This window comes from Carlito syrichta, unplaced genomic scaffold (genome assembly GCF_000164805.1).
Source record: "Carlito syrichta isolate Samal-C Ts95f unplaced genomic scaffold, Tarsius_syrichta-2.0.1 Scaffold311497, whole genome shotgun sequence".
Lineage (NCBI taxonomy): Eukaryota > Metazoa > Chordata > Mammalia > Primates > Tarsiidae > Carlito > Carlito syrichta.
In genome coordinates, this window is record NW_007255593.1 from 100,057 (window position 1) to 116,724 (window position 16,668).

Sequence of the window (16,668 nt, forward strand, 5' to 3'; positions counted from 1 at the left end):
GAGACCTCGTCTCTACAATAAATCAAAAAACAAGCCAGGCATGGTAGTGCACACCTGTAGCTTCTTAGAAGGCTTAGGTAGAAGGATAGCCTGAGCCTAGCAGGTTGAGGCTGCAGTGGCCGTGAGCATGCCACTGCCCTCCAGCCTGGGTGACAGAGTGAGACTCCAACTCAAAAAACAAAAACAAAGAAAAGACCAGATGAAGTCCCCACCCTGCCTGGGTGGCTCCTTCCTGCCTGGGCTCAGGCAGTGGAAGTGACAATAGTACCTGCCATGGCACCTTACATGGATGGTCTCACTGAGTCAGGATAGCAGATCTCAGACATGGACTCCCACGGAGTCCTGGCAGAAAAGTGGAGGCTAGAGTGGTCCTGGCCTTCATCTCGCCCCGCCAGCCCCCAGGGAGCCCCCGCCACAAGACAGCCTGCATCATTTTCAGTCTCTGTTGCCAAAGGAGACTTCCTTCCAACAGGACCAGCTCAGGCCCTGCCCATGGGCCCCCGGCCCCTGAGGAGCTAAGCCCTCTCAGTGGGAAGACACACACGTCCCACCGAATGCCTCCGCACTATGCCATCTTCATGAATCCCAGCAGTGCTTAAGACCAGTCAGTCTAAAGTCCGACTTCAGGTCCCAGGACCTAAGTCAAGCTCAACGGTGACAGAGAGGGCTGGGAGCTGGAGTGAGGAGGCCAAGCTGCCCTGATCTGGGTGGGTCTGCCCTAGCTTAGCAGGTGGATTTTGGAAGCAAACCTCACGGTGGTTAAATGGGAGATGGTGGGTGGCTGTCAGGGTGGACCTAGGGGCCCTGCTGAGAAGACAGCATAGCCGTGCCTGTCCCCAGTGAGGGAGAACGGCACGCACCGCCTCCCCAGGTCACTGTACCAACAGAGGCAGACCCCTCCGCCAGGCAGTAGAGATGGGCCCCTCCAGAGACAGATCACCTCCTAGAGACAGACCCCCCAAAGATAGACCCCCCCTCTGGAGACCAACCCACCAGGAATGAACTCCTCCAAGACAGACCCCCCCCAGAAATGGCCCCCCCAGAGATGGGTCCCCCCAGAGATGGACACCCCCAGAGACAGACCCCTGGGCCGATCATTGTTTCCTGGTTTCCCCCAGGCCCACCAGGCCTTTCCTGTCTCCTCTGGGTGTAGTCCTCATCTCTCATGGACGCAGCGCCCACTGGCTGGGGCCCTACAGGCATCAGGAACCTCCCACCACCTGGCCCATGGGCTGTGGTGTCCTGGTGAATGGACCTGCACTGCCTGGCCCATGGGATCTCTAGCCTGACATCAGGGTACTGTGAAGCAGACTGGGGTGGTTGCCACATGCACCCGCTTCTGAGGGGCAGGGACCAGCCCTCCTGACACCCACCCAGGCCTCCCTGAATCTGTCAGACCCCACCCCATGCTCCAACAGCTTTGGAGGGAGGACAGAGGTACACAGTGCACAGCGAGGCCTGCAGGAAGACCATCTCCTCCCAGAAGGAGAAGGGGACTCCAGGGGACCATATTCAGGGGCCGCTGACTCGGGCTCCGACATGAATTTTGCGGGGCCAGCCTGTGAACCCAAGTTCATGCCTGCAGGCTTGCAGGCTTTCCTAGGGAGAGGGGGTCCTTGGCCTTGGCTGGACAGCTCAGAGGATTCATAACCCCGGAAAGGAGAGAAATATGGCTCTGCACGCACGCACGCGTACACACACACGCACAGAAAGTGGATAAAAGTGGGCTCTAAAAAAAATCATTTAAAAACTACAAGCCCCCACTGCCAGCTCGTCCTCCAGATCTGTCGTAACAGATTCGCCCAAGCTGGTTAACGGTATTTGCGGTTTGCAAGATGCTACACGTCCCAGGAAAATGACAGACAAGTTATTATCACCTCTCCACTGTCCTCCTGCCTGAACCTGCCCATGCCGGGCACCCAGCTGCCAGAGCGCGGAGCGGGTGCGAGGAAATTAACAGCCCCGCGCCGCGCCCGCCCCCGCGCTGGCCCTGCCAGGCCGGGGCTCCCAGCCAGGCGGGGATGTTGGACCTGGATGGGGGAAGGGAGGAGGGTCGAAGGAGAAGCCGCTGGGGGGAGGGCTGGGCGCACACCAGGGTTTGGGCAAACCATTTCCTGCAAGCATCCCGGGCAGGCGAGTCCAGACGGCTCTGTGTCAACAGCCGAAGATAAATAAGATTTTATCAGCTCAGAATCTGTTGAAACACATCCACCTAGCGGTTCTAGGGAAGAGCGAGAGGGAGGGAGGCCGGCAGAGGGAGGTGTCTCCACAGGATCTTTTCGGCGGAATAGATGGCGGGTGACCCAGGAGTCCTCTTACTTCCCGGTGTCTGAGGTCTGAAGCCCAGAGGTCTGCTGGGGAGGGGGAGTGCCCATGCCCTCCAGGCCACAGGTCTGCCGCCTGAAGGGACTTGGGTCTTCCAGGCCTCCCTCCCCTCCTGTGACACCAGTGACCCCTGGAGCTGACAGGTGTGTGTGCCCTGAAGGCCACATGAGCACTGTGTTGGTGATACCCCTGTGCGGAGGAAGGCCAGGCCTAGGGCCCAGGTGGCCTTGCTGAGGCACAGGGTGGGGCCGTGCACACATCGCCCTGGGGCAGTAGTTTCCCCATCCTGGGCCCGACCTTCCCTGGCGGCTGACCAGGGTCGGGCCCTGCCCACCTCAGGCCGCTGGGCACTCTGCTCTAGCCAGGCTCCTAAAGTGGGCGGTCTTGGAGGCGCTGCTGGTACCGGCACCAAGGACAGCTCCCGGCGCCCCAGCTCCTCCCCCGGGTGGGAGCTGTCCTCCCACGCTCGCCGTTTGTCCTGCTTGTCCTTCGGTGTCCCTGGGACCTCGCGGGGACCCAGAATGCAGACCTGAGCATGTGCTGGGCCCCGCCTTGTGTGCCCGGCCCGGCGACGCCCTCTGCGCAGCGTCAGAGCTTCGGAGGGGGCGGGCCCTGGGCTCACAGGGCCTCGGTGGAGCGCAATGGCCATTGGGACTGCGCAAGACCCCGGGGGCTGTAAAGTCTCAGCTGTGCTGTCCACACTCCAGGGGCCTGTCAGGGACCCAGAGCCCTGCTGCATCCGTGTTGGAACCAGCTGAGCAACCCAGGCACCCCATCCCCGCGTGTCAGGCTGCCCAGGGATGTGCTCACAGGGCCCTGTCCTACCTGGGCCACCAGCCCACCGTGACCCCAGCCTCACTGGGCCTAGTTGGCACCCATGTCAGACCATGGGCTGGACACCAGGATGGATGGAGCCTCTGGAGGGTCAGCCCTCCCCTTCGGCCACCTCCCTCTTGTCACCTGGTGGTAAGAACAAGGGCACAATGCTGCCACTGACACCTGCTGGCCCGCTTGGTCCTAAGGGGGCCGCATGTAGTAGGTGACCCATCTGGCACAGAGAGGTTTGTCCAGTGGCTGGAGGTGTCCCAGCTGGCCAGCCCCAGAGCCAGGCGTGAGATGAGACCGCTTGCCTTTTTCTGTCCCCTGACCTTGACCTGAGACCCCCTCCCAGGTCTGTTTCACAGGGTGTCTGCTGCCCCCTCCCCTCAGTCTGATCTCCCTGGGCATATCTTGGGCCTGGCAAACAACAGGTGCTCCACAAATGCTTGCTGAGTGGATACCCGCAAACCCTTACTTACGTCACGAGCTGTGTTTGGATTTCTGTAATCCAGAGAGGCCCAACATTCGCTGTGGTGCTCTCTTCCGCCAGGCAGCCCCCTTTAGTTGGACCTCTCAGGCTGAGCCTCTCTGTGATACTCACGAGGCTGTTCCTTGCACGAGACTAATTGTACAGCAAGTGGCCTGAGTCAGGGATTTGCTATGAAGCCTCACTTGAGAGGGCACCCAGCATGTGCTTCGGTCTGGGTTGCTGCCGCCCTGAGCACAGGTTCCCTTTGTGCCCTGGGCGCTTCGCTTCACCCACCTGCCTCTCCCAGGGAGGGGCTGAAGGATGTACGAGGTCAAAGTGCATTTATTGAGTACCAGCTGCACAGCTCTACCTGCTCGCGTTTCTGATGAGAGAAAAGGGGAACAGAGCCAGCCCTCTGCCTTCCATCAGGTGTGAATTCTAGGGGGGGTGTGTGCTGGGCACACTGGAGGCGCTCCATAAGTGCTCGGCAGCAGGTAGCCCACCACGCGGGCTCCCCTGGACCCAGGTGAAGCCCGGTCACCTCTTCTGTAGCTGCCGGCCCTGTGTCCCTGTCCCCAGTCCAGGGCACGAGCAGAGAAGAGCCTGCTACCACCTGGCCCTCCCCCTGTTCTCAATCAGCAAAGATGGAAGCTACATCACCTGTGCTGGCTTGAGGCAGGGCCTTTGTCCAAGAGCCCAGCGCCAGACAGATGCTCGAGGTCAGCCCGTCCGAGTCTCCTGAAATTCCAAGTCTCAGAGACCTGAGCTGGGAACAGCCCCCACGTGCTCTGGAAGAAAGGTCACCCACTTATCTTCCAGAGTGATGCTTGAAGGGGTGAAGGGGGCATTTATAATGACAGTGACACCGGCCATGGTGACATCAGCAGTCACCCTTGGGGAGGCTCGCCTGACCCACAGCAGCAAGGAGGCTGTGGTCCTCCCCACGTGGCTGTGCCTGCCCCTGTGTGGCTCGGGGCACCTGTGCAGGCCTGGGGTGCTTGCTCTGAAAGGGGCTTACTGCTTCTAGAAATGACCCCCAGCCCACCTGCAGGGCCGGGCACACAGTGCTGCCCTGCCCTTCAAGCAGAACTGGGACATGCTGCTTCCTGCCCTGGGCCCTGAGCCTATGGCAGATGTCCACACGGCGCAGGGCGAAGACTCTGGGGGTGCTGGGGACGCAGGGCCTCCCCCCCACCCCGTTCCGCCTCTGGCCACTCCTCCCTTTCCATTTTCTCTTTCTCTGTGCATGCCCTTGCCGAGGGCACATCATATCCCTCGATAGCCAAAGGGTCAGCGCTGGTGGCTGGTGGGGGCCAGGGGGAGACTGGGGTGGGTGGGCTCTGCCTGCTCCTTCCCTGGTTCTGCCAGCAGCTCCTTGTCTCCAGCCTCAGTTTCCCCAACTGTACCATGGTGGAGTGCACTTGTGGCTATGGTGTCTTGTGATTCACCAGGCCAGGCGTTCCCTCGGGTTGGAGCACGGTAACTGGGGTTTGGTGGGGGGCATGGAGGGCATGAGTTGGAACAGGAACCATCCTCTGAATTGGAGACCGTGGATGGTTTCTGATGTCCCTGGGGAAGAAGGCATGAGGGGTTCAGGGTCCCAGGAGCCAGCCGCTGGGTAGGCAGTCAGCGTGGAACCAAGTGGACACCCCGTGGTGGCCTCAGCAGGGTCACTCTTAGAACTCAGGAGAGCCGGCCTGGGTCCTCAGATGAGCAACTTGGACCCTCAAGGCATGGATGCTGAGGGCCCCCACAGTGCCTGAGACCAAAGTACACAGCTCGGCGCTCAGGCTCAACGGCTCCGCAGGAGACCCAGAGTGACCAGGGCTGCTGAGACCGCATGCGAGGCCTTCACGCGGATCCAGGGAGTCGTCTGCAGAAGCGTGGCTGCACAAGGGGCACCCGGCTGCCACAAATTAGGGGTTTCCCCTGTGCAAATGCCAGAAGAGCCTGACTCTGAGCTCTTAGGAAAGGACTCAGTGCTGCAAACCCACCGGCCAGACCACCGTGGTTGGACCCTGAGGTCCACATCGGGAAGGGCGGCATGACTCCAGCAGCTCTGGCTCCCAGCCCCGCCCCCCAGCAGCGCCTTCTCGTTTTCCTGGCCTTTCCTGTCCTCATCCATGGAATGGAGGCGTTGGTACACACCTCCCCAGCCCATGACGCCTACTCGGAAAGCGTTTCTGCCTGGCTGCAGCTGGCACTCACACAGCTGCTGTCCAAATCACCCGACAGTGGTGGAGCAGGTGCCGGGGCAGATGTGCCTGGACCCATGCTTCGAAGCAAGGATGCTGGAGGATTCCAGCAGAGGGATGCCCATGGGTAGCCCTTGCCAGGGGCCTGAGGAAGGGGCTGCTGTGGGAGGATGCATTCCCTCGGGTTGGAGCACGGAGTTGGGAGGCGTGGCCTCACCCGACTCCCTCCCCCACAGTACTCCCCGATGCTGAAGAAGCTTTACTGCCAGATCGCCAAGACGTGCCCCATCCAGATCAAGGTGTCCACACCGCCGCCCCCGGGCACTGCCATCCGGGCCATGCCTGTCTACAAGAAGGCAGAGCACGTGACCGACATCGTGAAGCGCTGCCCCAACCACGAGCTGGGGAGGGACTTCAACGAAGGTGCCTGACGCGGCCTCGGCCCACGCTCCAGGGCAGGGGCCAGCCGCCTCTGGGAGCCCGGGGTCCTGTGTGGGGTGGCCGCCTCTCTCCTGTGCCTGGCAAATCCTGAGAGTCCCCAGGGGTGGCAGGACAGTCTGGGCACAGAGCTGGGACCAGCACCCGAGGGTGCGCGGGCTGCTGGCTGGTCTGAGCCTCACTTGGGAGGACCACAGGACTGGACTCTGTGGTGCAGGGGGTGGCCCCAGGCCGGGCACCTCTCTGAAGCGGCAACCCCTCCGGCAGGACAGTCTGCCCCAGCCAGCCACCTCATCCGCGTGGAAGGCAACAACCTCTCGCAGTATGTGGACGACCCTGTCACCGGCAGGCAGAGTGTGGTGGTGCCCTACGAGCCCCCACAGGTAGGCCGGGGCCAGGGTGGGCAGAGGGCCCCTGGAGTCAGTCCTGCAGGGTGGGCCCCCCAGCAGAGATCCCTGTTTGTCCCTGCCCGCTTAGACTCTGGATTTGCTGAGATAGAGCCAAACCAGCACAGGCCCGTAGGGGTGGGAGTTTCTACATTGGGGACTGTGGGATGGTGGGATGGCGGAAGGGTCCCTGGGCAGGCCAGGGGGTCCGCAGAAGGCAGCCTGGCCAGGGGGTCCCAGCCAGGCCAGGGGGTCCGCAGAAGGAGGCTGAGCCTTGGGAAGCCAGGTGGACAGGGAGGGAACCAGCCGGGCACTGAGCATGTATGCAAGGATCTGGGGGGTGCAGGCTGAAGGAGGTGCAAGGGCCTGGAGGTGGGTAGGCATGGAGAGCCTGCGGGAGTCTGAACTTTGACTCCAAGGCAGCAGAAGTTTCTGGGGTGGGGCACCCCATTCTGGGAGGATGTGGTGCCCAACTGGAGTGACAGACTGGGGTGAGGGAACCGGAAGGCCTGAAGATGCTGCTGGGTGGTGGTGGGTGGGGCCAGGACAGGAGATGGGGAGTGGATTCCAAGCCCCAAGGGAGGGCAGGTGGTAATGGGCCCCCACCTTTTCTGTACCCAGTTCTGAGGCCAGGCACCATCAGGCCACCACTGTATATTCAGCCCTCAGCATCCCTGGTCCCCATCCCTGTATTGGGATCCCAAGCCTCCGTCTCCTGGCTCCCTCACCCCAGCTTGTCACCATTTTCCAACCCCCCACCCTTGTCTCTACGCCACAGTCCTCTGAGAGCAGCCTGTTATGTCAGCAGGACTGAGGGTGACCATCTCTTCCCAGTGGTCCCCCAACTGGCGTCCTGCACTCACCTGTCCAGGCTACCAGAAAAGTGGGGCTCTCTCGCCCCCTGGTGGTTGTGGACACCAGTTCTGAGAAAGGCCAAGATTTTCTCAAACCAGTGACTTTTTGTCTCCTGACCCAGGGAGACCGTGAAAACTACTCATTTTGTGGTCTGGGGACACCCAGTGATCAGAATCTGGGATTCATGTCTTGGATCTGCCACAAACTCTGGGAGATGGGTGTGCTGGGTGCGGGGGGGTCTGCCGGGGACGGCTCTGGTTCCTCCCTCTGCCAGAACGGCACTGAGAACCTTCTGCTCAGACAAGTCCCAGCGTGCCACACATACATTTCCCTCCAAGGCCTGTGCGCACACCCACTCACACACACAGCCTCTGGGCTTCACTTCCAACCTGTGTCAGGGAAATGGTCGGGGCGACCAGACTCCAGGCCTCTGTGCCTCCCTGGAAGTGGAGACCAGGTCTAGGCCAGCCCAGTGCCCAATGATCTTCATGGATGAAAGAGTGGTAGGTGAGTGGGTGATGGGTGGATGGATGGATGGAAATGGATGTGTAGGCGATGGGTGGATGGATGGACAGATGGCAGAAGGCAAGACCAGGCATCCTGGTACCTACCTGGAGCCAAGACCAAAGGTGGGGCTGGCGGCTTCCACCTCAGGGGTGTGGGGCCAGTGTGCTGGTGCCAGCCCTCTCCCCGCCTCCCCCTGTGCAGGTGGGGACGGAGTTCACCACCATCCTATACAACTTCATGTGTAACAGCAGCTGCGTGGGGGGCATGAACCGGCGGCCCATCCTCATCATCATCACCCTGGAGACCCGAGAGTAAGTCCCAGACTCGCGGGGTCTGGGCGGGCAGGGACTGGGCCAGTGCTGCAGGGGGCATGTTGGGGCCACAGGGAGGCCAAGGCCAGTGGCAGGGCCCAGCCTTGGAGACCAGTCTGGGAGGGGGCCCTGCAGGCGCGGTACTGTGCGAGGGAGGGGCCTTGCGGCCTGCAGGGAGGGGACAGGGAGTCTCACTCCCTCTAACAGGAACACTCGCTGCTCACACTGAGCGCTCAACCGACTCTGCCGCCCCTCCAGGCCGGTCCTGCGGGGGTCCACAGTGGGCGGGGTTGACAGTGGACCCTCGGGGCTCATGGTTCTGGCCCTGCCCACCTGACAGCGGACAGGTGCTGGGCCGCCGGTCCTTCGAGGGCCGCATCTGTGCCTGTCCTGGCCGTGACCGCAAAGCCGACGAGGACCACTATCGTGAGCAGCAGGCCCTGAACGAGAGCAGCGCCAAGAACGGGGCTGCCAGCAAGCGCGGTGAGCAGGCCTGTCGGGCCGGGCAGGCAACCAGCCACGGGGCGGCCTTAGCTACACGCACTGCAGGCTGGGGGCTGAGCCAGGCAGAGCAGCCCCCGTACAACCCGCTTGTCCCAAGCCGCATCCACGGGCGTCTCAGAGGCCCAGGTGGTGACGGGGTTTGCCCAGCCTCATGGTTGCCCAGCTCTGAGCCTGTCCACACACTGCGCCCCCTTGGAGGCTCAGCCTGCGCGGGTGGGGCAGGCAACCCCAGTGAGGGCTGTGCCACCCCTTTTGCCCTCTGCGTGAGCCCTGCCACTCACCTCCCCCCGCCCCCACGCCTTCAGCATTCAAGCAGAGCCCCCCTGCCGTCCCTGCCCTGGGCGCCGGTGTGAAGAAGAGGCGGCATGCCGATGAGGACACATACTACCTGCACGTGAGTGTGTGCCCTTGCCTGTTGCCCTGCCCTCTGTGCAGCCCAGGCTGTGGGGAAGGGGTCCCAGATGCCACAGACGGGGCGGGGCGGGGGGGGCCGGCATAGTGCCGAGAAGGGAACGTCCGTTCACAGGAGCCAGACCAACAGGGCCCGACCGCAGGGCTTCCCTAGGGGTCCCGGGGTCCGCCAATTTGAGTCCCGAAAACAAGTAATGCTGTTTGGTAGCGAAGTCTTCCATGGGGTGACAGTCCCACCAACAGGGACATTCTGTAGGAAGCCATGATCCCAACGCCTGGCGAGACATGTGGCTGCAGCCTGAGTGTCTAGACCCTCACGTGTGTGACCTCCAGCGGATGCATTAAACCACCACATGCCTTGATAGGGCTTGACTTCCATGACAGGAGCTTTTAATTTTTTGAGTGCTCCAAGACTGAACCCCTCATTCAAGGTCCCTTATCTGTCGGTGAGGGAAGAAAGGGGAGCAGGGCTTGGGGCAGGAAGGAGGGGGCATGGTTTCATGGACAGGAGACCCCCCCCCACCTACCAGGTCAGGGGCTCTGCTCAGATCTGCCTCTGGGGAGGAGAAAGGAGGGCTGGGAGATCCTGAGCCTTTGGCGTGCCAGGAACCCCAAGAAATGAGACATTTTGCCAAGCCCAGGTCCTCCTATCAAGAGTCCGGGACAACTGGGCTGAGGCTCCAGGGCATCCCGACAGAGGGTCAGGGGTGTCCAAACAGGGGCTCTGGGCATCTGTTGTAGGCTCCAGGGCATCCAGGCAGAGGGTTCAGGGGCATCCCAGCAGAGGCTCCGGGTGTCTGGGCAGATGCTCTGGGACATCCAGGCAGATGTCACAGGTGTCTGAGCAGAAGCTCCAGGGCATCTGGGTAGAGTCTGGAGAATTCAGGCAGAGGGCCAGGGACTTCTGGGCAGAGGGTCAGGGGCATCCTGGCAGAGAGTTGGGGTGTTCAGGGAGAGGCTCTGGCATCTGTTAGGGGCTCCGGGAGTCCAGGGAGAGGGTTCAGGGTGTCTGGGCAGAGGATCAAGGGCATCCAGACAGAGGCTCCAGGCAGAGGGTTCAGGGCGTCCAGGCAGAGGCTCTGGGCAACCGGGCAGAGGGTCTGCCTCTCCGTGCTCAGGTCCGTGGCCGGGAGAACTTCGAGGTCCTCATGAAGCTCAAGGAGAGCCTGGAGCTGATGGAGCTGGTGCCACAGCCTCTAGTCGACTCCTACCGGCAGCAGCAGCAGCAGCTCCTGCAGAGGCCGTGAGTCAGCCCCCGCTGCCTGGGGCCACCCCTCGGGCGGGGAAGGGCGGCTCAATCTGGCAAGGAGAATGCCAGGAGCACCGGAACCCACTCCTGAAAGCATCAGCCACTGGGGACAGGCACCCGGGCTGGGACCACCAGGGGTGGCACCCGGCACCCCCTCCTTGGGGAAGCCCTCTAGAACCCTGGGCTGCCCAGGGATCCTGGGTCACAGCCTTCCCTGCGCCTGTCCCACTGAGGGCCTCAGACACGTCTGCTGAGGGTGAAGGCCAGGAGGGGTGGTCAGAATGACACTGGCCCATGACGACCAGAGGCTGTGTCCGGTGGCACAGGTTGCTCCCAACCACCCCCCACCCCCGGCCAGGGTCCTGTCTGGCTATGGTCATGGGCAGGGAGGCTGGGAGAGTATGGAGCCTTGCCCTGGTATCTCCAAGAGGAGTCAGGGTCCCATCTGGGGGGAGGCATCACAGGCATGGCATGGGGCATCACGGGCATCCAGGGGTGGGCAGAGCAGCCCTGCCTCCCACCCACGGAAGCTGTCCCTCCTGCCCAGGAGTCACCTGCAGCCTCCGATCTACGGGCCCGTCCTTTCGCCCATGAACAAGGTGCATGGGGGCGTGAACAAGCTGCCCTCAGTCACTCAGCTGGTGGGCCAGCCTCCTCCCCACAGCTCGGCGGCCGGGCCCAACCTGGGGCCTGCAGGTGAGTCCCTCGGGCTATGGAGGCCCACAGGTGGGGTGGGGAGGCCCAAAAGGTGGGCCCGGCTCAGGACCCTCCACAGCTCAGGACCAGGGACCAGTCAGTCTCTTGACGGGTGGCTCCACCTGCGGGCAGGACACATGGCCACGGACGGTCCACTCCACCCTCCCCATTTCAGGAGGCGTTGGGCGGCATGGCCGAGAGCATGCCTACACCACCTCCTGGCCACTGAGGAGCTTGGGGAAGGTTCTTAACCTCACTGAGTCTCAGTGTCCCCATCAGAAAAATGGCAATAGAAGTACCAGACTCATAGGCCGGGCACAGTGACACACGCCTGTCATCCCAGCACTTTGGAAGGCCAAGGAGAGAGGATTGCCTGAGCCCAGGGGGTTCAAGACCAGCCTGGGCAACTTGGCAAGATCTCATCTCTACAATAAGGCAAACAATCAGCCAGGCATGGTGGCACGTGCTTGTAGTTCCAGCTACTTGGAAGGCTGAGGCAGAAGGATTGCCTAAGCCCAGCAGGTCAAGGCTGCGGTGGCTGTGAGCGTGCCACTGCACTCCAGCCTGGGCGACAGAGGGAGACTTTCACTCAAAAAAAAAAAAGAAGAAGAAGAAAAAGAAGAAGGACCAAAGTACTAGACTCTCTGGGTGAAAGAATAAGTTTTTTTAAGTCGGGGGGGAGGGTTGAAAACAGTTTCTCCAGAAGCCTGACTCCACCCCTGGGCAGCATATACACGCAAGAAATCTACACTTGTACCCCCAAAACATATAAAGACATTTTAAAAATTGATTTGAAAAGGAGGCAGAGGGAAATAATTTAGAATCAATAATGAAATGGTAAGATTTTTTTAAGGGAGTACCAGACTCACGCATGAGGATTACATGACAGCAGCCCTCTCTAAGGACCCGGCAGCACAGGCTGGATGGGGTAGAGTTGGGACCTCCCTGCCCCAAAGGGGCTGACGTGGCAGGGCAAGGTAGGGCCCCGCTGCTGTGAGGTCCCCCAGATGTGTCCCGAGACCCCTCGTGACAGCGTTGGGATGGAACAGCCCAGAACATGCTACCTCGTCCACAGACATCCTCGGTCCGAGCAGACGAGGGCAAGGACACAGGACCCCAGGTTTCTGGTCCTTGCTCAAGCCTCCAGCTGGCTGGGGTGGTGCCAAGTGATGTTGGGCCTCGGGAGACCCCTGAGGTGTCCAGAGGTTGGGCCCCTGGGTGGAGCCTGCTCTGCGACCCACCTGGCTCTGACGGCCCCACCTGCCCTGTCGCCCAGGCCCCGGGATGCTCAACAGCCATGGCCACACCATGCCAGCCAACGGCGAGATGGGTGGTGGCCACAGCTCCCAGTCCATGGCCTCGGGGTCCCACTGCACCCCACCACCCCCCTACCATGCCGACCCCAGCCTCGTCAGGTATGTGGCTTGCTGGGGGAGGGGGGCCTGTCTTGTGCTGTCACCCTGTCCACGAGTCTCGGACTTTCGTGCCCCAGTGAGCCATCCCTGCATGCCACCCCATCCCAACCTGTGTGCTAACCACACAGTCACCTTAGGTCAGGCAGAGGCAGAGGAGTATCACATCAGAAGCCATCAACACATGCTGGGGAAGAGTTTCCTTACAAAGAGGAAAAGCTGGCTGGGCGCGATAGCTCATGCCGTCATCCCAACATTTTTGGAGGCCAAGGTGGGAGGATCGCTTGGGGCCAGGAGTTTGAGACCAGCCTGGGCAACATAGCAAAATCCCATCTTTGCCCCTCCAAAAATATGAAAAAATTAGCTGGGTGTGGTGGCACATGCCTATAGTTCCAGCTACTTGGGAGGCTAAGGCTAGAGGAGTTAAAGGGTCCAGGGGTTGGAGGCTGCAGGGAGCCATGACTGCGCCACTGCCTGCCATCTCGGGTGACAGAGCTAGCCCTATCTCTAAGAAAAAAAAAGAGGAAAAACACAGAAAGCCGGGGGTTGTGGCAGACATGCCCCTGACCAAGCATATCCAGGTCCCCAAGGGGGCTGCAGGATTGCCTGGTGCTGTGGCCACCTGCAGGCAGAAGGATGGCAGGAGGACCTTCTGGAGGCAGCTCCCCCCACCAGCCGGGTCGCGCCCTCGGGGCCCCACAGCCCATGGACGCAGAGGTTAACGCGGCTTGTCTCTCCAACTCTCTCTGCAGTTTTTTAACAGGATTGGGGTGTCCAAACTGCATCGAGTATTTCACGTCCCAAGGGTTACAGAACATTTACCACCTGCAGAACCTCACGATTGAGGTAACCACCCACACCCCTCCCTGCCCCCGGGCAGCATGGTCTCAGCCCCACCCCTCAGGGACCATGGCCTGCGGGCCGTCCCCAGGCAGAGCTCCCATCTTTCTAGGGAGCTTTTCTCCAGGCAAGCAGGCGCCAGGACTTCAGCTCAGAAGTCACCTCTCAGCTGGGCTCAGTGGCTCAGCCTGTAATCCCAGCACTTTGGGAGGCCGAGGCGAGTGGATTGCCTAAGCCTGTGTGTTCGAGACCAGCCCAGGCAACCCAGTGAGACCTCATCTCTACAATAAATCAAAAATCAGCCGGGCGTGGTAGCGCACACCTGTAGTTCCGGGTACTTGGAAGGCTGAGGTGGAAGGATCACCGGAGCCTAGCAAGTCAACGCTGGGCTAGCCGTGAGTGTGCCACTGCACTTCAGCCTGGGCAACGAAGTGAGGCTCCAACTCAAAAAAAAAAGTCACCTCTCAAGCGATGGGCACGTGGAGGGCGCGTTGGAACACACACCCAGGCCTCCAGAAGCTGACCTATTCATTGGGACTGGAGGGCTCTTTCTCTTGCCAGAGTTTTCTGACTCCCAGCAGCCAGGCTGCCTTTGATTTTAGGGGATGGCCATTCCCAAGGCACAGAGTCTTGAAGAATGTAAGAGCCAAAGGTCTAGTTCAGTGCCGTTTACAAAGGGAGACACGGAGCCCAGAGAAGGAGAGCAGCCGGCCCAAGGCCACACAGCTCACTCACATGTGACAACTGACCCCGGCACGGTGACTAAACAGTCATGGCTTGACCTGGGCTTACACGAGAATCCTGGCAGACTAGTCCCGAAACACTTGCCTGTGGCTTAGGATGGCACAGAGCAAGCCTTGAGAAGCCCAGGGGGACACAGAGGTCAGCCCCGTGAGCCCAGGGGGCTCCAGCTCAGACGTTGGAGCCCTCTGCAGCCCCTGCTACCCAGCCGGTCCACATGGCCCAGGTCAGAAGCCCATCCAAGCTGGTCCCCAGCCCAGGGCCACAGGTCAGAGATTAGGCTTTGTCAGAGGGAGCTTGGGTCAGTTGCTCAGCCCGACTGTCCCTCATGCAGAGAGTAGCCATGTCTGTGTCTCACTAACCACCCTCCCCTTCACCCTGTACCTGGTGGCCCATGCTAGGCTCACTCCAGGTCACCTGTTAACCCTTGCCTCACCAGCGTGATGCGTGTGCATGTCATGGTGCTGGGAGGACGTTGGAAGCTCAGGGCTGAGCTGGGGACCGGATCTCCATGGAAAGGGGGGAGGAGGGGCAGGTGGCCCGTGGCTCCATCTGTCACTGACAGGTCAGCCCAGGAGAGGCCCTGGGGGATGCCTCTCCACCACACCCCCTCCCCTGCCACGTCCTGCAGGGCCCAGGGAAGCAGTGTGGCCAGGCCACCTCGCAGGGCGGCCCTCCCGCCCCACACCACCCCCTAACGGGCGCCCATGCTCTCGCAGGACCTTGGAGCCTTGAAGATTCCCGACCAGTACCGCATGACCATCTGGAGGGGCCTGCAGGACCTGAAGCAGGGCCACGACTTCGGTGCACAACAGCTGCTCCGCTCCAGCAGCAACGCAGCCACCATCTCCATCGGCGGCTCGGGGGAGCTGCAGCGCCAGCGCGTCATGGAGGCCGTGCACTTCCGCGTGCGCCACACCATCACCATTCCCAACCGCGGCGGCCCGGGCGGCGGCCCCGACGAGTGGGCGGACTTCGGCTTTGACCTGCCAGACTGCAGGGCCCGCAAGCAGCCCATCAAGGAGGAGCTGCTGGAAGCCGAGATCCACTGAGGCCAGCGCGGCCTGCGGCCCAGTCCCGCGCCATGCCTCCCCTCGGCCTCCTTTGCCGAAAACTGCCTGGGAGGCAGGACTCTGGGGCTGTGCTGGAACAGGCAGGGTCCAGCGGGACCCCCGGAGATGCCCGTCACCGAAGCCACCCTTGGACGGCCTGAGTCATCCGGAGGAAACCTCGGGAACTGCCCTGGCAGTGTGCCTTCGAGGGCCAGGCCCCGGGGACACCGAGGCACGGTGGTCCGCCTTGCTCTGCCTCTGCCCGGTGGGCTCCATGGCAGGCGTGGGTGGGGACGCTGGCACGGGCTCAGGGTTCAGTGCTGCCTCCTGCCTGAGAGACGTCCTTCCACATAAAAGGGTCCTCTCGGCCGAGGGACTGCCAAGAAGTATTCTGTGATGTCTTCGGGTTCTGGGTGGCCATGAGCCACATTTTCAGGGAATGTCCCAGACTGTGTCTCCGCCTAGGGTGGGGCCAGGGATGCCCTCACTGGACCAGGAGGCGCCTGCGCCCCACGCCCACGTCCCACAGTGCCGGCTCTTTCCCAAGCGAAAATCAAGGTTGTGCTGGTATTGCAGAAGGACACAGCCCACCGGGACGTGGGGAAGCGCTTTTGAGTGACACCGCTGGCCACACCCACCTCTCCTTGGTGGCCCTCAGCAGACAGAGGGACAGCATGTCCTTAGACTACTAGAAATTGCCAATACTTGATAAAATGATACCCTTTTCTACACGGTGGGTCAGCTTTTTTAAAAACTTTCATTCTCAACATTCCCTTCTGTCCTCAGCCCAGTGCCTACAAGCTGGGCTAAGGAACAAATGAGTGACAAACAAGGTGGACCCATCACTTGTCCCCAAGTGGCTACAGTGATTCAGCCGCCCCTCCTCCTACTGTCCAGCTCCCCTGGGGTCCTTGGAAACATAGCTGTCCCAGTGTGTGTTTAGGGTGGGGCAGACCCTGGGAGGCTCCAGCTGCAGCCAGGACTGAGACCTCCAGGGTCCTTCCTTCCAGCTCCTTGCAACCAGGGGACAGGCTTTGGCTGCCCAGCTTCCAGGGTGGCTTCCGTCTCCCCAGAAAGGCACACCTGTGCCCACTGATCAGTCACAGCAGTGGCAGCAGCGGCTCAGGACTTGCCCAGGGTCAAGCATGGCCACCCCAGCTAATGTCACCTGCACTCCCTCTCAGGTGGCCCACAAGTAAGAATGCTCATCTTGCCATTTTGTAGATGAGGAAACAGACCAGAAAGCTTGTGGGGACTTGGCTGGAGTCTGAGCTCTTGCTCCTGAAGCCACACACGGGAGCCCGACCCCCTTCTGCCCCTCGTCCCGCCTCCAGAGCACCGAGGCCCACCCCTGGGGGCCACAGACTCAGCTGAGATGCACTGAACTCCAAGGTCTCACATGGACTTGCTATCAGGCAAGTTCCCAGTCTGCTCCAAGTCTGCTGGGGGCTGTCCCAG

At 61.4% G+C, this 16,668-nt stretch overlaps 1 protein-coding gene across 3 annotated transcripts in view; it reads left to right on the forward strand.

Moving 5' to 3' along the window:
* Window positions 1-15,210, forward strand: part of TP73 (tumor protein p73) — a 47,879-nt gene extending 32,669 nt beyond the window's left edge. The window contains exons 4-13 of one of the 3 annotated variants that reach the window (XM_008068737.2): window positions 6,045-6,231; window positions 6,514-6,629; window positions 8,196-8,305; window positions 8,646-8,788; window positions 9,115-9,203; window positions 10,339-10,463; window positions 11,017-11,165; window positions 12,442-12,580; window positions 13,330-13,423; window positions 14,878-15,210. In XM_008068737.2, the coding sequence (XP_008066928.1) occupies window positions 6,045-6,231; window positions 6,514-6,629; window positions 8,196-8,305; window positions 8,646-8,788; window positions 9,115-9,203; window positions 10,339-10,463; window positions 11,017-11,165; window positions 12,442-12,580; window positions 13,330-13,423; window positions 14,878-15,210 (1,485 nt within the window). The remainder of the gene's footprint in view (window positions 1-6,044; window positions 6,232-6,513; window positions 6,630-8,195; window positions 8,306-8,645; window positions 8,789-9,114; window positions 9,204-10,338; window positions 10,464-11,016; window positions 11,166-12,441; window positions 12,581-13,329; window positions 13,424-14,877) is intronic. The other 2 variants (XM_008068735.2, XM_008068736.2) reach the window with 2 other exon arrangements.
* The last annotated feature ends 1,458 nt before the right edge of the window (window positions 15,211-16,668 follow it).